This window comes from Pelophylax lessonae, assembly GCF_965119305.1.
Source record: "Pelophylax lessonae genome assembly, chromosome: 6".
NCBI lineage: Eukaryota > Metazoa > Chordata > Amphibia > Anura > Ranidae > Pelophylax > Pelophylax lessonae.
The window spans coordinates 112,978,842-113,000,164 of NC_138773.1; the positions used below are offsets into that span (position 1 = coordinate 112,978,842).

Here is a 21,323-nt window from a genome sequence, read left to right on the forward strand (position 1 = left end):
TCAAAATATGCGCAAAAATATTTGAACAGGAGAGATTAATACGGGAAAATTCCCTGTTGTGTCCAGTATTGGGGAACCCCCATTTTGTTACAGGATACCAAGATGGGAGGTTCAAAACTCTGCTGGAAAAGGGAATTTTTCAGATATCTAACTTTCTATTGGAGTCAAGATGGGTAACAGTAGATGAATTAATGGACCCTTTGGGCCTTTTCGGCTTGGACTTATGGAGGGCCTTTCAATTACGCCACTTTTTGGGATCTTTACAACTCCCTACCCAAGGAGACAAGGATTTAACAACTTATGAAAAAAATTGTACTCAGCAGGGAATTCTGGACCACACAATATCTAAATTGTACGCTTTGTTAACGACATCAGTAGAACGACGTAAACTACCGTTTTTGAGGGAATGGAAAAAAGAAATGAATACTACTTTCTCGTTAGAACGGGAAAATCAAATAATCAAATCAGTATTTTCAACCTCAACATGTGTCAGAATACAAGAATTAAACTATAAAATACTAATCAGATGGTATTATACCCCAGTAAAAATGAATAAGATCTCTGGGACAAATACAGACCGTTGCTGGAGGTGTGGGACAGAGAAAGGGACAATGTTTCATATATTCTGGTCTTGTGCCGGACTAGAAATATACTGGGAACAGATTTGGAAGATGATACAGAAAATTATGAATTGTCAAATTCCCAAAGAATCAGCTCTCTTTCTGCTCCATACACCCAGTACACCTATCCAAGGATATAAACAATCTATCATGCCACATCTTATAAACGCAGCTAAAACATGTATCCCTCTTAAGTGGAGAGATACCGACCCCCCTAATATAAAAATGTGGATAAAGAAGGTTGAGGAAATAAATAAACTATAGAATCTGGTACTATCTGCTCGCCAACAATTAGACAAATATGAGAAGAAATGGAAACAATGGAAAGATTACGTTAAGTCAGAGGAATGTCAATTATTAATGATAGAATAAAAACCGTCTGAAAATAGATAAAAGATGGCAAGTGGAATGCTGAGATCCCTATGGTCCCCATGGAAGGCCATCTGAGAGGAGAAGGGAGAAGAATTTATTTATTTATTTATATATATAAATCTTTTTTTTTTTTTTTTTTTGTGTTTGGGGGGGAAGGAGGGGAAAGAAAGAGGGAAATGGGAAGAAAAGGGTGATTTGAGAACGGCTATAATATAATTAAGGAATGTTTTCTGTTAGATATGTTTTTGGAAGTTAAAATGTAATGAATAACATGTATATGTAACCGAACTTGAATAAATAAAGATAAAATTTGAAAAAAAATAAAAACAGCTCCAAACAGGCGATCTCCTTGAAAGGGAAGATCTGTCAAGGCCTTTTTAGAAGTCTGGTCCGCAGACCAGCATTTGAGCCAAAAGACACGCCTTGGGGCCACTGCCAAAACAGAGAGCCGAGCAACTAGGGGAGTCGCATCCAAAGAGGCATCACAGATAAACTGCAGTCCCCTGAACCAGCTGATCCGCCAGCTCAGCAAAGGCAGGGGGGAGCTGTTCTCCCTCCAGGTCACGGCGTAAAAGCTTAGGTCAGAGTTTGCGACACCAGGGCAATGGTGTATACCAGCCTCAGTGCCAAACCAGGCAGAGTGTACATATTGCGGGCCACAGCCTCCACCTTCCTGTCAGCCAGATCCTTAAAGGCCAGGGACTCTTCAACTGGAATCATGATTGCCTTGTTCAATCTGGAAACCGGAGAGTCCACTACCAGTTGAACAGTCCACTTCTTAAGAAGGGATTCCTCATAGGGGTAACGCATAGTAAAGCGCTTAGAGACCCCACGGGGATGTTTTGGTCGTCCCCACTCTTTAGTGACAATTCTGTCAAAATAGGCGGGGAAAGGAAACACCTTTGCTGCTCTGGATGGCTTTTGAGTGCCAAAGGCAACTGCACCCTCCATCTTCAAGGTGTAACGCACAGATACAATCAGTGCTTCTACCAGTGCCTTTTCATACGCGGTTGCAGATCCAGCAGGGTGACCCATATCCGCAGTGGCCGAGTCAGATTCAAGATCTGATGAGAGAGATGAGGCAGGGGGCTTTTGCCTTTTGCTAGCCCGTCGCCCGAAGACAACCTCCATCCGGGACACAAAAGGTCTCCAGGTCTGCCGTCAGTGCATCGATGGACAGTTGGGACCCGGAGGGCCCCTCAGCCTCAGAGAAGGGATCAGGTGGGGAGATGTGCTCCAAAGACTCCATAAGTCACCAGGGGGACCCCACAAAAAATGTAAAACACTGCAAGGGACAACCCCCACCACGCTGTCAGCACCACCTGATCACCAGGCACAAAGCAGCAAGCGATCCTCAGCAGAGAGAGAGAGAACCCCACCGGACTCACCACCCAGCAGAACCAGGCACCAGCAGCCACCAGGATAATCTGCACTCCACGTGTGGCGATCTGGAAGTGAAAAAATCCAGGAGTCAGCACCAGGGGGCGAGGAGGGGCTCCCACCGCCGAAATCACCGCCGAAAGGGCTCCACTGTCATGGCCGCCGCTATTTTCAATGGCAAACCACCGCAAAATGGCCGCTAGACTTCACAAACATGGCTGCCGTGTATAGAAACACACAGGCTACAACAAAATGGCGGCACCACAAGGCTCCCAGGAACCCAGGAGGGATTCCTAGTCCTCAAGCATGCGCCCTGCCCTCACCCCAGGATCAGACCATCCAAACAGCCACATGTGGAGGGGGTGGGTAGGATGGGGGACAGATGCGGGGGGTGCCTGACGGGAAGGAGGGGAACCCGGGGGTTCGACTGTCCAAAGGAGGGGCCCACGTCCACCCCAAAACTCTCCGGGGGGGGGGGACGACAGCTACTCACCATACCAGGAACCAGGCTGGCACTGTTTCAGATAGAACCCCTCTCCATCTAATTGGGGTGCTGTCGGCCAGGAGGAACGCTGCCACATCTGGCCGATACCCGGTCGTATGTGACCTCGGAGGCGTTTATCTCGCAGGCCAGCCCCGTCCAGTGGGGCTATGTCGCGGCCAACCTAGCGTGGAGCTGAGGTCTGCGCGCACGCTTGCCAGACTGGGGTCCCCACTGGATCCAGATTATCCAGCCCATCGCCCTGTCTGGCAGTTGATTGTAGATCTCACAGGAGAAATCCAGGAGAAAAAAACTTCTATCCAAAAAAAGAAAAAATTGCCAAGACCAAAGATCCCAGCAAGGAACTAGGTCCTTACTCCTGACTAGGCAGGCAAAAACGGAGTGCCTATAGCAGAGGGGGAGTATACCCCCTGGGATTGCCTATGGGTGTAGCCAGACTGCCTAGTGTTCTACTCCTGTAGGGGGCAGTATAACCCAAGGGTTATGAAGATCTGAAGATGTGTCCGTCAAGGAACGAAAAATATTTTTTTTTATTTTTTTTAGTCTAGTGAATATAAAACACTGCTTAGGAATATTCCACATTTGCATTTCCAGCTAATAGGTACTCTATGCTCTTTTTTTTTTTTTTTTTTACAGGATCAGTCATTGTTGGTTTGCTGAAAACCACCTGTTTTCAAAAGCAAAGAGCTGCTGACATTCAATTAGAAGTCACTCAAAAAAGCAAACAGTCTCCATATAAATACAATGTTTTTTGAAGATCTGAACTAATCCTTTAGCAACCAAAAAAAGTAATCACACCTTCAAAATTTCTAGATCAAAACTGAAGCACTACAAGAATATTAAATATTTCCAGGTCATTAAAATCTCACATTAAGCAAAATAATAAACCAGTGCTGTAAAAGAGCGATGAAAACTACATCATAAAAAAAAAAAAAAATGAAAACATACCTGTTTTCTTCAAAACTGTGCTTAGATACAGAATGTGAGCAGGTGAATGGATTTTCTTTACTCCGCTGGCTAATCATTCTGGGTTTGTGGTCAAAACATTTCTGAAATACAAGCAGCAAATTGTTTTAAACATATCCTCTTTAAAATGACTTTGACCGCCAGCAAACAACATATTTCATACTGTCCTATCCTGCTCCTGACTAAGCTATACCGCAAAGAAAATCATACATAAAGTGGAACTCCACTTTCTTAATCAACATTGACTAATTTTATTCCTTTTTCTGCTAGCATTAGTAAATAGATAGGAAAGTATATAATATTTACTTGTTTTAACGTGATTGGGCAACACAATGGCTAAGTGATAAGCACTTCTGCCTGGCAGCACTAGGGTCGTTGGTTCAATTCGCAACCTCAGCATTGGCTGCACAGTTTAAATGCTCTCCCTGTGCGTGCATGGGTTTCTTTTGGGTACTCCGGTTTCCTTCCACACTCCAAAGACATGCTGCTACGTTTACTGGCTCCTGTCTAAATTGACCCTAGTATGTTCATGTATGCATGTGAGTTAGGGACCTTAGATTGTAAGCTTCATGAGGGCAGGGACTGATGTGAATGTACAATATATATGTAAGGCACAGCGCAATTTACAGCACTATTCAAGTACCTGTAATAAATAAAATAAATTGTAAACCTATTTTTTTTTAAATAACAAACATGTAATACTTACATGCTCTGTGCAATTGTTTTGCACAAAGCATCCCTGATCTTCCTTTTCTCAGGTCACCTGCCAGCGCTCTCAGCTCCTACCCCCTGCTGAATGCCCCCCATTGCAAGCCTCTATGGGGGTACGACTCGTGGGAGCTCTATCTTTATCCATTGACACACACAGTGTCGCCCCCACTTACTGGCTGTGATTGACAGCTGTAGAAACCAATGGCTCCCGTTTCTGCCTCTCTGTTGAATGAGGGGAGAGAGAGACAGACACTGCTCTTGTGCACAGTGCTTGTTGGAGATCGGGCTCAGGTAAGCATAAGGGGGGGCTGGAAGGAGAGCTGCATCACCTTAATACACAGAATGCATTACGGTAAAGTTAAGGTTTTTTTTATATTTTTTCAGTTACTTTCTGGTTTCTAGGCCTAGGCAAATTATGTCATACATCCCAGGAGTCTTCAGGAGGGGAGGAGGGGTTTTCTAAGCACACCCTCCTGTTGGCATGCCTGAGCTAAGGGGAGATGGATTCCAGTAAGTAAATGCTACATGAATCATCTGCCCTTACTAAAAGATGGCCATGGCCAGTAATGCTAGAGGGTGTTTTTCAAAGTGTTTTTTTAGCAAAATAAAGCATGGAGACATGGATGGACATCTGAGTTTGCTTTCAATATTATAAATTATTTAGCGATTCCGGAAGGTTTTACCCCCTTTTCTGACAAGGCCATTTTTTGCGATATAGCACTGCGTTGCTTTAACCACTTGCAGACCGCACGCCCATCGCAGTTTTACTGCAGCAGGCTGGCTCGGCTGCGTGAAACAACGTATGGATATGTCGGTCGCGGGAGTGGTGCTAGGGGGCGAGCGTGTGCAGGGGATGCCGATCCACGGGACCGGTGGCTGCCAATGCTGCCGGGCACCCTCGAACACTCCCTGCTGAGAGAGGAGGACGGTCAGCTGTTGTAAACACAGCTGACCGTTGTAGTCTCTCTGAAATGATCACAGAGTGCCTGTGATCCTTCTATATAAGATCACAGGTCTCTATCATCATTTCACAAGTCCCTCCCCCACAGTATGAAAACACTCCCATAGGCTCACAATTACCCTTTATCGCCCCCTAAGTTAACCCTTTCCCTGTCAGTGTCATTATTACAGTAACAGTGCATATTTTAGCACTGATTACTGTAGTAATCTCACTGGCCCCCCCAAAAAGTGTCAAAAATGTCAGTTAGGGGTCTGATCTGTCCGCCGCAATGTGGCAGTCCCACTAAGAATCGCAGATTGCCGCCGGTACTAGTAAAAAAAATCAAAAAATAAAAATTTCATAAATCTTTCCCCTAGTTTGTAGACACGATAACTCAATCAAAATACGCTTATTGCGATTTTTTTTTTTTTGGGGAATGTTATAAAGCAGAATGTGAACATATTTTTTTTTTTTCAAAAAATAAAAAACTGCATAGGTAATGAAATACCACCAAAAGAAAGCTCTATTTGTTGTAACATCATCTTTCATATTATACAAAACAATTGGGGTATATATTATGGTTTTTAATGCATTAAAGTGAATTAAAAAAAAAAAAAATTGCCTTTAAAAAACCGCTGCGGAAAAACTGGGGGACATAAAAAATTGCAATACCCATCATTTTATCCTCTAGAGCCTCTGCTTAAAAAAATGTATAAAGTTGGGGGGTTCTAAGCAGGGCTTTTTTTCTCAGAAAATAGGTGCAGGAACTTAACCTCGGCCCTCCAAAACCACACACACATACACTCCAAACCGCATTAAATGGTGTAGTCAAAGAGTTCTGAGTTGGGGGGTTGGTGTAGTGAGAGTTCAGGGGTGCGTTACATACATTGCACAGAGTGCAGGGGTGCTCTGCATACAGAGTGCAGAGTTCAGGGGTGCACTTTGCCTTCTTCCACAGCTGTTTACCTCTGCATCCCCTATCCACATTTCACTTTTACCCCTGTTCATCTCTGACCTCTGTATGCAACCCCCCTTCCACTTCCCCTATCTTCTCCCTCCCTCCTTAGAATCTCCACCAACTTCCACATGTCTTACTTGTGTTGCTGTATTAAGCTGAAGCACCCAGCCAGTTCTTTTACCTCCCCACACACTGTATGTGACTCTGCCACTGTCACTTGCAGGGAGACCATCCAGTTGGGGTTTTGGAATCCGCACTGCACCCCAGGCCCCCTCATATCCCTTTTCCTCATCCTGCACTCAGTAGGAGCCGCTCAGGAGATCAGATCTTTGGGAGCCATTGGGAGACAAGCTGTCACTGATAAACACAGTAGCTGGACATCTTTGTTTACTAGTGATAGTGATGAGCACGGAGCAGAGGGCCCAAGTCAGAGGTGGTGGAACTCAGTTCCACCAAGTTCCAGCTGAAAAAAGCCCTGGTTCTAAGTAATTTTCTAGCAAAAAAAGTAGATTTTACATGTATGTGAGAAGTGTCAGAATTGGCCCCGTATTGAAGTGGTTAAAGAATCTTCTAAATCTGACACTTCTGGGAGTGTCAGGCTACTGGCCCCTCTCCAATTACAAGGTTGCTCCCTCTATTCCCTTCTTTACTTTTTTTTAGTGGCTGGAGATCCACTTTAACCCTTAATGTTCCACTCCCACATTAAAATAACATCCTACTAAGGAGTTCCTTGTGCCAGGAGAACGTTAATTTGGGTCCTTTCCCTGCAGCCACAGCACTCTCCAGAGGTTGCTCTAATCTACATTGGTGGGCTGAGAGGACCCAGAGACTTGATCACTTAATCACTCTGCATGGTCAAAGATCAAGTGATCTGAGTGACTAACGCTTTCACATAAATCGTCGTGGTTGTGTTATAGCGGGATAGTTACAGGATGAAAACAAAACCACGGCTGCTGGATAATTTCATTTTTTTTTTTTTTATGCAGCATCTAGAATTCTTGTAGAAGTAATCATTTCTACAACCCTGCAGTACTGCACTTCAGTGGGCACTCATCTGCGAGAGTTTCAGGATGCTGAGCAGGGGAGAAGATTGCTAAACTCCAGTTTACTGAGCTCCTCGTTTTAGGATTAACTGAGCAATTTTGGGTTCAAAGCTGTCTAAATAGCTGAAGTCCCGGGTAATCTGACACCGGATTACATTATTTTCCACACACAACAGTGACACCCGGCACCCAGTGTTTATCAAACCCTGCACATATCTATGCCAGAAGAACAGATTACCTCACAAAGAAATACAAAATATCCTGAGTGCTCCTGCAGTAGATGGGAGATTGTAAAATTAACTTTTCTGATGCCTCCAAAGAGTGTATCCCTACAAAATGTTCCTTTTCTCTCTAAAGCCCACACATCAATTTCTTCTTGGCAGTATGCAAACGTACAGTTTCCTGAGTATGTGCACTCCATGCCTTGAGCAACATCTGAAAAAAATAATGTTTTAACATACAAAAATTAAAACAGCTAACAAATAAGTAAAAAATATGTATTAGGTAAATGAGCTTTAATCTCTAACTTTTTGCTGCCAGCAGGGGGGGGGGGGGATTCACGCACAATCAATTATGTGTAAAACTGACAGCGCAACCCCCCGATTGCTCACATCCCCGGCAGACCTTAATCTTTTCTCTTAGCTGAGATCCTCAATGCCTCTTATCAGTTTGGTTGCCCTTCTCTGCACTTTCCCCAGTTCCCCAATATCCTTTTTAAGAACTGGTGCCCAAAACTGAACTGCATATTCCAGATGAGGTCTTACTTATGATTTGTACGGGGGCAAAATTATCTCTCTCTCTGGAGTCCATGCCTCTGTTAACACAAGAAAGGACTTTGCTTGCTTTGGAAACCGCAGCTTGGCATCACATGCTATTATTAAGCTTATGATCTACCAGAACACCCAGATCCTTCTCCGCCATGGATTCCCCCAGTTCTACTCTGCCTAGTATGTATGATGCATGCATATTCTTAGCCCCCAAGTGTATAACTTTACATTTATCAACATTAAACCTCATTTGCCACATAGTTGCCCAATGAAACAGTGCATTGAGGTCAGCTTGTAAGTTGGAGACATTCTGTAAAGAAGTTATTCCACTGCAAAGCTTGGTGTCATCTGAAATGGTACTCTTACAAAGGGGATAAGGAGTACTAAAAGCGGAACTTCCACTTTTCGGTGGAACTCTGCTTCAAGCCTGCAGTATTATCAGGTGACATAAAAAAATTGGAACTACCACTATTTTATTTTCTAGGGTGTCTGCTTTCAGAAAATATAAAATGTTTGGGGGTTTTATGTAATCTTCAGGCTAATTTTTTTTTTTTACACATGTGTGCAAAAAAAAATAATGCAAAAATAGCTTTGGCAGTGAAAGGGTTAAAACCGGCATTAGCTGATGACTCTAGCAGCAGACACTGTGTGACAACTCATCCTCAATGTTTACAGAAGAAGCACAGAAATTTTTTTTAAGCAAAATCCTTTTCTCTCTAATGTTCATTGATGGACACAGCTCCTGATCTTCTTAACCACTGGGTTATACTGCCCCCTACAGGAGTAGGACACTAGGCAGAAAAAAATGGATTTTTGTAAGAACTTACCGTAAAATCCTTTTCTCTTAAGCTCATTGACAGACGTAGTCTTCTTGATTCTCAAGAGCTGGGTTATGTTGTCTCCGCAGGAGTAGGACTAGGCAGAATGACAAAAACGTTCTGGCTCCACCCTAGGGGGCAGTCCCTGAGGGTATATCCTCCCTCTCTCTGCTACAGGGAATCAGTTCTGTTTAAAGCAGTACAGAGAAATTAACCCAACCCAACTCAATGATAGAGGGGCGGGTACTACGTCTGTCAATGAGCTTAAGAGAAAAGGATTTTACGGTAAGTTCTTACAAAAATCCATTTTTCTCTATCGCTCATTGACAGACGTAGTCTTCTTGATTCTCAAGAGCTGGGACATCCAGAAGCAGTGCCACAAATGAGGGGTGGGATTGACAAAATCAAATCCAATCTAGTAGGCCCAACCGGTGCCAAACTAGAAGTTTTAAAGGCTCATTATAAACAAAGAATGAGACTAAAGAAAAAATTTTCCAACGGAAAAAAACCCTCGAGGTAGACCACTGGTCTCCTCAAATTGCGGCCTGCAAAACCTTGCGGCCAAATGAGGCATCAGACGATGCCATTACATCAACTTTATAATGTTTAGAGAAGGTATGCACCGACGACCAGGTAGCCGCCTTGCACACCTGGACCACTGACGCCTGATGGCGAAAGGCCCATGACGCACTAAGTGCCCGAGTGGAGTGCGCCTTAACAGGGAACGGGGGCTCCCGACCCTTAATAGAATAAGCCTGCACTACCGTCTGTCTGATCCATCTGGAAATGGTCGCGGCAGATGCAGGCAACCCCTTTTTGGGTCCATCTGGGATCACAAAAAGTGAATCCGTCTTGCGAAACGAGTCTGTCGTTTTCAAGTATACCCTGATCGCCCTGACCACATCCAAGGAGTGCAAAGCAAATTCCCGAGGATGACTGGGCTTAGGACACAGGGAAGGTAATACAATTTCTTCATTCAGATGAAATTCTGAAACTACTTTTGGTAGGAAGGATGGATTCGGACGAAGAACCACCTTATCTCTATGAACCACCAGATATGGTGAACGACAAGATAATGCGGCCAGTTCTGACACCCTGCGTGCAGAAGTAATAGCCACCAAGAAGGCCACCTTCTGGGACAACGTGGGTAGAGGAATCTCCCTAATATCTTCAAAGGGAGGTTTCTGAAGAACCGACAACACTAAATTAAGATCCCAGGGGGGTAACGGCGCGTGCACTGGCGGAGCCAGATGTCGCACCCCCTGGATGAAATTCCGCACCAAGGAATGAGTAGCCAAAGGCTTCTGAAAGAAGATGGCTAATGCTGAGACCTGACCCTTGATAGTACTCAAGGCCAGTTTCTGCTCAACCCCTTGTTGCAGAAAAGCCAATATTCGACTAATCGAATAAGACCGAGGACGGAACCCCAAAGGTTCACACCATGCAATGTAGGACTTCCATGTGCGATGATAAATCTTTCTGGAAGTCGCTTTCCTTGCTTCAACTAGAGTAGGAATAACTGAAGCTGACAAACCTTTGTCCTTCAGCACTGGGTCTCAATAGCCAGGCCGTTAAAGCCAGCGATCGTAAAGCAGGATGGAGGATCGGTCCCTGAGACAGTAGATCCTCTCTGAGAGGAAGTCTCCACGGGACGTCCGCCACCAGTCTGACCATGTCGGCGTACCAAGCTCGACGAGGCCAGTCCGGAGCTACCAGGATTACTGGGATTCCTTCCTCCTCTACCCTGCGAAGAAGTCTTGGCAGTAACGCGAGAGGAGGGAAGGCATATATTAGCTGGTATTGCCCCCACGGGGCGATCAGTGCGTCTGCGGTTTCTGCTAGAGGATCGCGGGAGCGAGCCACGAATCTCTGAACTTTCCTGTTGAATCGTGATGCCAACAGATCCACATCCGGGGTGCCCCACCGTAGGCACAACTGGTGGAAAACGTCTGGATGGAGGGACCATTCCCCCTGATCCAGGGTCTGACGGCTGAGATAATCTGCCTGCCAATTTTCCACCCCCGGAATGAACACCGCAGAGATTGCTGGAACAAATCGTTCCGCCCAGCGAAGAATGCAAGCCACTTCTTTGGCCGCTCGGACACTCTTGGTGCCCCCCTGGTGATTGACATAATCCACGGCCGTGGCATTGTCCGACTGGATCCGAACCGGGCTGCCCTGGAGCTGCTCGGTCCAGTGAATCAGACAAAGTCTGATCGCTCTCAGTTCCAATACATTTATCGGTAATCTGGATTCTTCCGGGGACCAAAGTCCCTGGGCAGATAATTGACCGAGAATTCCTCCCCATCCGGATAGACTGGCATCCGTGGTCACTATCGTCCAATATATTGGCAGAAATGACTTTCCCTGGCTGAGCATTGGAGACCGAAGCCACCAAACCAGAGACTCTCTGGTCTGTTTGCTCAATCGTATCTGATTGTCCAGGGATTCCGGATTCCGATTCCATCTGAGGAGAATCTCTTGCTGAAGAATTCGGGTATGGGACTGGGCAAATGGGACTGCTTCGAATGAAGCCACCATCAACCCCAGAACCCTCATGCAAGTCCGAAGGGAAGACCAGCTGTTGGACAGTAACAACTGGACTGCTCAAACACATGCTGTATTACAAGGGGGACTAGTAAGTGTCAGATATATACTGACCATAATCTGGAGGGGCCCATAATATATACTACCTCATAAATGAGGAAAAAAGGGAACGTTTTACTCACCATACCGAACCGACAGGCACCCTCTCTTCATAATACCCTCTCCACCGAGGTGGGGGTTTGTGGACGCCTCGACTCTCTGGTCCTGGCGTCCAAGCGAGCTTTTAACTCGCAAAGTCAGTCCCTTTACTGGGACTCCGTCGCGGCCGACTCAGCGCACTGGTCTGCACGCGCTTTTAGGCAGAAACCGGGGTGACCACTGGATCTCACATCCAGCCCGTCGCCCGGCCCCGCATACTTACTTGAATATGTCGCGGCCGACCAAGCGCAATGCCTGGTCTGCACGCGCTCGTAGGCCGGCTGGGGTGACCACAAGTGTCGCCCAGTCCGGCATTTTTGCTTGAAGATCTCACAGGAAAAAAACACTGGAGAAAACTACCTAAAAAATGTCTTTTTCTTAAAGAAAAAAAGTCTTGCCAGGACCAAAAGATCCCAGCAAGGAACTTAGGTCCTTACTCCTGACTAGACAGAAAAAACTGATTCCCTGTAGCAGAGAGAGGGAGGATATACCCTCAGGGACTGCCCCCTAGGGTGGAGCCAGAACGTTTTTGTCATTCTGCCTAGTCCTACTCCTGCGGAGACAACATAACCCAGCTCTTGAGAATCAAGAAGACTACGTCTGTCAATGAGCGATAGAGAAAGTCTGGCTATGCCTATAGGCAGTCTCAGGGGGTATACTCCCTCTATCTGCTATAGGTACTCAGTTTTGTTTTTTGCCTAGACAGGGGTAAGGACCTAGTTCCTTGCTGGGATCTGTGGTCCTGGCAACTTCCCCCCTGCTATAGGTACTCCGTTTTGTTACAAGCAGTGTCAGAAGAATTACAACTCCACATAGGGGTGGGAGCTGTGTCAATGAACAAGAAATGGATTTTACGGTAAGTCAAAAATCCCATTTTCTCTTTCATTCATTGACGGACACAGCTCCTAATCTTCTTAACCATTGGGACGTCCCAAAGCAGTGTTAAACATGAGGGGTGGGAACAGCGAAAAATAAATTCCCAAGACAAAACTATAGCCAACCAGGTAAATAGGAGCTCAACCAAAACAACTGGAGCCCACTTGAAAAGAACAATACACACTTAAAGAGGACCAGGTCCTCTAAACAGCAGCCTGCAAAACTTTGCAGCCAAAAGAAGCATCCGCAGATGGCAACACATCCACTTTCTAGAACTTTGTGAAAGTGTGCGCCGACGACCAGGTAGCTGCTTTCCAAACCTGCCTCACTGGCGCCTGAAGATGAAGACCCAGGAGGCACTGAGCGTCCAAGTAGAGTGCGCCTTTAAAGGGGAAGAAGAAACCTGATCCCTGATGGAATAGACCTGAATCACTGTCTGCCTGATCAATCTGGAAAGGGTCGCAGAGGAAGCAGACAACCCTTTCGAGTCCCATCCGTGAGCCCAAATAGTGGGTCTGACTTCCTAAAAGACTCTGTAGCTGCCACGTACACCCTAATTTCCCAGAACACATCCAAGGCATGCAAAGCAATTTCTTTTGGATGTTTTTGGACACAGGGAAGGCAACACGTCTTCATTCAAATGGAAATCAGAGACAGCCTGAGGAAGGAACTAAGGACAGCTGCACAGAACCACCTCATCACTGTGAACCACCAAGTAAGGTGGACTGAGTAACGCAGCCAATTCCGACACCCTGCACACAGAGATTAAAGCCACAAAAAAAGCCACCTTCTGGGACAGTGTAAGCAGGGGAATCTCCAGAAGATTCTCAGAAGGAGGCTTTTGATGACTCAGAGCACCAAAGGTGCCAAGGTAGCAACAGAGACCGCACTGGAGGGGTCAAGTGCCTAACTCCCTGAAGAAAAGTACGCACCAAGGAGTATGTGGCCAAGGGCCTTTGAAAGAAGACTGCTAAGGCCGACTCCTAACCCTTGATAGTACTCAAGGCCAGTTTCCGGCCGCTCAACCCATCTGGGAATGTAGTTCACTCACCTAAAAGGGGACTACGATTCCCATTATTCATTGCATTCTCTGTGTGCCTGTACAGAAGGGGCTGGCCTGGCACGTGAGCTAGCATTTCTCTGCTCCCATGTGAGCTCCACACTGCTGTGACTGAGGGGAGGATAAGCTGTACGAGATGTACACATTCTGTCTAACTGGTATCTTATAATAACAAAAATAAGTGGTCTTATAATAACAAGAGTAAGATGGTGAGTTGCAGGTAATAAAAACACACACATGAGGGTGTCATTCAAAAGTAAGGGGAGAGAGAGAGAAAGTGGAAGAGAAAAAGAGAGCGCGAGAGAGATCAACAGAAAAAGAGAGCAAGAAAGAGAGAGAATGATCGAGAGAGTGAGTGAGTGAGAGAGCAGTAGCGTGAGTAAGAGAGCGAGAAAGAGAGCAAGAGAGCGTGAGAGAGTGCGTGAGCAAAAAAGAGAGAGCAAGAAAGTAGGAGCAAGAGAGAGAAAGCAAGGGAGGGTGAGACAGAGGGAGCAAGCAAGAAAGAGCGAGAGAGCAAGACAGAGTGAGACAGAGAGAGCAAGCAAGGAAGAGTGAGAGGGAAAGCAAGAAAGAGAGTGAAAGAGAGAGCAAGAAAGAGAGCGAGAGAGCATGAGAAAGAGAGTGCGAGAGAGAGAACAAGCAAGAAAGAGAGGGAAAGTGTGTGTGTGAGAAAGGGAGAGCACGCAAGTGAGGGAGAGTTCGAGTGTGAGAAAGAGAAAGCATGAGATAGAGTGAAAGAGAGAGAGAAAGCAAGAAAGAGTAATAGAGAGCGAGAGCAAGCTAGGAAGAGAATGAGAGCATGAGGGGTAACAAGATCACAAACACTTTTGCCTGTCAGTTTAATCTCAGCTCAAAATACAGATAGGGTAATGGAAGGATCTCCCAAAACACAGATTTACATAAATGCTGACAATACAGCAATCAGGTTACAAACCCTTTGTAACAGATATAGATGCCAGGAAGGGGTAATACGTTTACAAACACTCTTGCCTGTCAGTTTAATCTAGTAGCAGCGAGTCTGCACACAGCACTATTCATATACAAGTAGCCTTGTACCATTCAGAACAATCTTGGCTATTCCTCCTCAGTGTCAGTCCAGAGCAGCAGCTGCCACAAAGAGCAAATGTGTTTGCCTATTAGTAAAAAGCACAGATCACCTTTGCACTTTGTAGTGACGGTATACACTCTGTGTATTAAACTATGAAGTACAGTTCTAATCATGGGGAAGAAGGCATACACAGGATCACATACTGTCCTGCTGGTGAAGAGCTCTACTCCTACCACTGCTCTGGGGGCGGGACTGAGAGCTGCAGAGCTTGGACAGGGAAATGGAGAGAACGGCCTCTATGCATCATGGGAAACAGGAAGACACTGACAGAAGATTCTTATCTGTTCTTTTTGATAGAGGTACGGATAGGGGAAAGGAAAGTGTAGCTTTTTAAATTTGAAAACTGGAACTAGCCACTTTGCAGGGTCCAAATGGTTGGAATGAAACAACAGTTCACCATTCTGCGCAGTGCTTTATAGCTATATAGGCAACCTTTACATAGCAAGTGGTAAACTAAGCCTTTAAAGATCAGAATGTTGATAGGCTACAAAGTCACTGCTTAGAAGGGGGATCAGGGTGAGCTGGGCTGTCTGAAAAGACATTGCAAAATAAAATCTGATTTAACCACTTGACCTGTGGAGAGGTTTACCCCCTTCATGAACAGGCTTTTTTTTTTTTGCTAATCAGCACTGTGCTATTTGCAACAGTGTACACAAATGAAATATAAATATATAATTTTATCACACAAATAGAGCTTTCTTTTGGTGGGATTTGATCACCACTGGGTTTTTCATTTTTTGCTATATAAACAAAAAAAACCCTTGAAAATTTAGAATAGAAATGATACTTGTTTTCTGCTACATGCATTTGATAAAAAAAAATCCCTTTTTATGGTAAAAGTGTATAATAATTGGTTTGTGTGAAAGTTATAGTATAAACAATCTATGATATGTATATTTTAAAACGGATCAATCTTGATGGACTGATGGCATAATTTCCTGAGGCCCTTAAAATGTCAGGACAGTGTAAATGACCCCTTTTTGGAAAGCAGACAGTCTGAGGTATTTAGTAAGAGGCATGGCAAGTTTTATGTTGTATTTTTTTTTTTCAAATATGTTTTAACATACTGTCACCAGTGCATCCTATGACCAGCGTGGCAGTGATCAGGGATACTGATTTGTGTCAGTATGTTAAAAAAAATTAGGTAATATTTTATTTAAAAAATGTTTACCTTTTGTTCTTTTTTAAAAAGTTTTTTTCTTTTTTTACATACTTTCATCAGAAACCATAGTGACACTGTACTACTCTGGATGGTTCAGGGATTTTTTTTTTTAAAACCTAATGATGATCACTGTAACAGCAATGTTTTGAATGGTCATGAATGAGTTACATTCATAACAGCTGTGATTACTATTGTGTGCTGTGATTTACCCACAGCTATCACATGAGTACAGGATGCTGTGATTGCCCCAAGTACCATGTGATATCTGTGGGCCAATCACAGCATTACTATAGAAATCATAGCTGTTATGATTAAAATTAATTCATAACAGCTTTGTCGATATTTTGCGGGTAGCGATCATGATCCCCCGGCGGCACAAGACGGCCCAGTACCTGGAGGCGCAATCTGCTATATTTCAGAAGTGGTAGGCATGCGCACCTTGGCTGGCTAATGTACATGTACGTCATGCAGCCTGTCCGTGCCTCCCTGCTGCAGTAAACGTTCTGTGGCTGGGTGGCAGCAGGTAAACTACCTGCTGACCGCTCACAATGCATGCATGAAGGTAAGAAAATCTTGAGCCTTTACAACCACTTTAAATCTTTGGTTCTTGATTAAACATCCTACTGTTTACAGCTAGTATAACAATATCAAATGTACTTTTCGCTGCAAAGAAAAAAACTACTCTGGTGACATTACAACATAATATATATGATGCAGGTTTGAACTGGTTACGGAAAAACAACGCAACATTTCTTGTACAATAGACAAAGATTTACACAAGCTTGTTTAAAAATAAACATAAAATAAAGGATACCTTTACAAATGTAGTATTGACCAGCATATTGATTCTTTGTTGGTCTCGGTCTTATTCTTTTCCATGATTCATCTGTAGAGTTTTTCATTCGACCAATAAAAATGTCCTTCTTGCAAATATGTTCAAGTTTTGCTTGGTAATTGTAGCTTTGAATTTTCGATCCTAAATGGTTGTAAAACATAAAATTAGGAAACAGTATTGAAAAAAAAAATACATTCATTATACCTAAGTAAATTAAAAAGGTTATTTAGCAAGATTATTTTAATGCAGATTTTTTCATATACAATAATATCAAATAAATCAACAGCAAGAGTTAAATAATTGCTAAATTATATTTTACAGAGGTATGCATATCTGATAGCCAGAGGATGGCTGGGGATGTTGAAAACCATTGAAGTAAAATGTACTAGCCAAAGCAAACATTGACATTCAGTGCATAGGACTTACTTTTTCCAAAGGACTTGTGGTGATCTTGTAAAAAAAAAAAAAAAAAAAAAGACAGATATTATACCTGCTTTGGTGAAACACAGCTGACAGGCTTGCCTGAACTCATGTGTATCTTCTAAGGGGTTCACCATTTTCAGGAGGCTCATACTTGACACTGGCCCTCCATTAACAAAGCTTTCCGAAAAAGGTACTTTCTGATGAGGTGCTGAAACATCTATAGAGCTCTCAGTTTGGAGAAAGTATGCTGAATCATTAACCTGCATAAAGTTAGAAAGCAAGATATCTATGAATACAGTGCAAGAAATTTTGTGTGCATTTGACTAAATTTTCATCTAATTTCATATATTGCCTTTAAATTATTGTTGTCCGACTTCTAGCTAAGCTCTCTTAGGGCCCCTTTCACGTTAATAAAGCTGAAAGTCGTTTTTTTCTGATTTGGTAAAGGTTTATTTTGGTTTGTGTGTACAGTGGCTCTCACTTCCGCCTAGCAGCAGTTGGTTTGTTGATTCAAATCCCAACCATGGCACTACCTGCACAGAGTTTGCATTGTCTCTCTGTGCCTGCGTGGGTTTCCTCCAGGTACTCCAAAGACACACTGGTAAGGTTATTTGGCTCCTGTCTAAATTGGCCCTAGTATGTGTATGTATGAATGTGAGTTAGTTAGATTGTAAGCTTCTTGAAGGCAGGGACTTATGAGTTATGATGACTGATGTATATGTGTACAGCCCTGCATAAAATGATGGCCCTATATAAGTACCCATAATAAATAAATAGTGTGTACTCTTGGACAGATTACCCTTTACAACATGTCCTTGAGACACAACAGAATGTGAAAGCTGTCACCAGAAAAGTTCCCCTTCGGAAGATTTCCTCTTCCTTCCGTTCCAATATCTTTCATCCTTCGTTAGTTATGCCATTCTTTTCCCGATCCTCTCCATGTCAAGATCATACAATTGAGTATTTACTAAACTGACTCTTCTTTTCAAATTTCTTTAATAGAGTTTTAACATTTTATACAGGGAGGTTCAGATACACTAATAAAAAAGTAACATCATAAAGTACGGGTATAAAGATAGTTACAGATACAAAGTAATATAATGAATACCATGTAGTTCAAAAATAGGTATAGCAAATATGAAAATTCGTCTTTGAAATTATCTAGAAAGGATCAAAAATCGAGTATATCATAACCGACTAAGATGTGGGGCTTTTTAAAGCATATCAATATAATGTTACAAAAGTATAGAGAACATAGGTTTAAATGTTACTACCCGAACCACATGGGAAGAATGAAAGAATAGGGATCAGGTTAAAGATATTCCCCGGGGTAATGTGCGACTTCCTGCATTTAATATACATACTAAAGCTCGAATGAAGAAGAAGCTTGAATGTAAAAACACGTCACCAAGGCATCAATAAGGATTCATCATAGTTGGAGTGTAAATAATGTGTGACCCAAGGGCGCCAAATTTTCTCAAAGTTGCACAGTTTGTAACGAGTGATGGCTTCTACTTTGGCATGGATCATAGTTTCTTTAACTCTATGTTTGGTTTCAGCCATTATCAGCGTTGGGGATTTCCAGGCTTTGGCGATGGTCTGTTTCGCAGCTGTAGTGACTTGCAGAAGGAGTTTAAAGTGGGATCAGGTGAGATTAGCCGGTCTTAAATTTAGAAGTGCTACAAAGATGTCAGAAGGGATGGGGTCCTCAAACAATGTAGAAAGCATATGGAATATTTCCTTCCAGAATATTTTTTAACTACCAGGCAATCCTACCAAATATGTGAATGTGACCCAAAGGCAGTACAACCTCAGAAGCAAGATGCAGGGTAACTGAGGGTAAATTTTGCAATCTTGGCAGGACCAAATACCATAGTGTGAGTACTTTATAAATTTGTTTCTAATGCAACTGTATTTTGCTAGGATGATTTTGTTGCATCCCATGTCTCATTCTAATCAGTTGTTTCCAACATAAGCCCAAAGTCAGACTCCCATTTTGCTACATAGATAGGTGATTAAGCATCAGGTTTGGCAATAAGTTGGGCATAGGGAGTCAAAACCAGTCCTTTTGTGTGGGGATCACATTTACATAAGCCTTCAAAACGGGATAGATTATCAAGTCTAACTCCGTCTGGAATATATAGTATGAAAACATTTTTTATTTGAAGGTATCGAAAGAGTTCTGATTTCGGAAGTCCATGATGTTTGCATAAAATGGGGAATGATTTGATTGAGGTGGGAGACGTCAATTCGCAGAATCTAGTTAGATCAGAAGCAGACCATGCTCGAAAAGGATGTAGGGGAGATCCAGGCAGGATAAAAAAAGGGTTTTTGAGAAATGATTGAAGTGGCACATGGGGGGAATGTAGGCCGTGTGTTAATTTAAATTTGTCCCAAAGAGCAATAAGATGCTTGGTGATTGGGTTAGTACGTTTTTTTTGGTCTGATGGGCGCAACCCATTTGCATATTTGACATAAACTCTCGGCTTATTGTATAATGATGAGATCCAGCTAAGGAAGTGGGGACCAAATCCCCAACGCTGCAGAACATAGCATAGATAAGACCATGATACCATATCAAAGACTTTTTTGTTATCTAGGGACAATTAGCAGAGGGGAATTTTTTGTGCTTTAGCAGCATCTAGTAACAGAGTGGCCCTACATACGTTATCTCCAGCTTGACGTAATGGTATAAAACCGACTTGATCTCTATGGATTAAGGAGTCTATTACTGTATTTAGTTGGGTTGCTAAAACTTTCCCTAAGAGCTTGATGTCAAGATTGAGCAATGAAATAGGTCTATAGTTGGGCCAAGATGAGTCATCAGAACGAGGTTTAGGAATCCTTGAAATTATTGCCGTCAAAGTCTCAGGCCAAAAAGAATGTCCATTAAGAAGAGAGTAAAATGCATTAGTCAATAACGGAGCCAAAATATGTGCACATTTCTTGTAATATATGGGTGAAAAACCATCAGGACCTTGCCGTTTATTTGGCTTGAGAGCTTTAATAGCCAATAGGTTTTCATTAGTGGTAATGGGGTTTTCAAGATCGTCCCGGTAAGTCGAAGGTATAGCTGGTAGTGTTATTTAAGAAAAAAAAAAAAAGGAGTCTGCCGCTGTCTGGTCTAAAGGGCCTTCCATTTTATATAGGGAGGCAAGGTGTTTCTGGAAAGTATGGATAATCTTTACAGAGTTACTAGAATATGTATCTCGGGATAATTTCAATCTAATCGGTTTAGGAGGGCGATTTAGAGTACGGTAGTGTACGTATTTAGGGTAGGTTTTTAGGGTATGGGATAGAAGTATATCAGGTTTATTAGCTTTAAGATAGAACGTGTGTCTAAATTTACTGAAGATTTTATCAGCAGTCAGATAAAAATATTTCAAGGTCAAGCTGTACTTTATGGAGTTGTAATCTAGTTGCAGGGGTAGGGTTTGACTGGAAAAGCACGTGAGAAGAACTGAATTTAACTTCCTGTTTTTGTTGTAACGCAATAAAAGGTATATTGGCATTTCGTGGGGTTTGTCTCTTGTCAAGAATCTATTAAGGAGTATTGCTGGAATAGTTGTTGAAATGGACGTCTCCCAGGACCAGAGGCAATAGGGGTGGGGGATTTATCCAAGTATGGATAAAGGACTTGGTTTAAATCTCCACATTTTAAAAGGGTGCCTAATTTATGAGCTTCAATCACATGAAATTGATGTATAAGAAAAGAGGACGGAGTTTTGTTTGGGGACTAGTAAGAAACAACTGTAATTGGAGAGTCAAGTAGATATCCTGTGAGTACGAGATACAGCCCTTCAGGGTCTTTGATCTCTGCCAGGAGGGAAAAAAGTGTTATATGGTGGAAAGCCACTAATACCCCCCATTGCTTGGTCTTAGCCAAAGCTGTGAAAACCTGAGTATATACCAAGCCATAGTATTTAGGAGTTGATGTTGTAGTAAAATGGGTTTCCTGGAGACATTATGTGTGCTTTCTTAGATGCCAAGGAATGAGAAGCTTTAGTACGCTTTTGTGGAATGATAAGACCTTGTAC

The 21,323-nt window shown here is 43.2% G+C and overlaps 1 protein-coding gene across 1 annotated transcript in view; it reads right to left on the reverse strand.

Annotated features, from left to right (window-relative positions):
* ZC3H7A (zinc finger CCCH-type containing 7A) overlaps positions 1–21,323 on the reverse strand; it is a 183,835-nt gene that overhangs the window by 87,178 nt on the left and 75,334 nt on the right. The window contains exons 12-15 of the mRNA XM_082262312.1: positions 17,354–17,546; positions 16,843–17,004; positions 7,731–7,927; positions 3,823–3,923 (exon numbers count right to left, since the gene is read on the reverse strand). Of these exons, the coding sequence (XP_082118438.1) occupies positions 3,823–3,923; positions 7,731–7,927; positions 16,843–17,004; positions 17,354–17,546 (653 nt within the window). The remainder of the gene's footprint in view (positions 1–3,822; positions 3,924–7,730; positions 7,928–16,842; positions 17,005–17,353; positions 17,547–21,323) is intronic.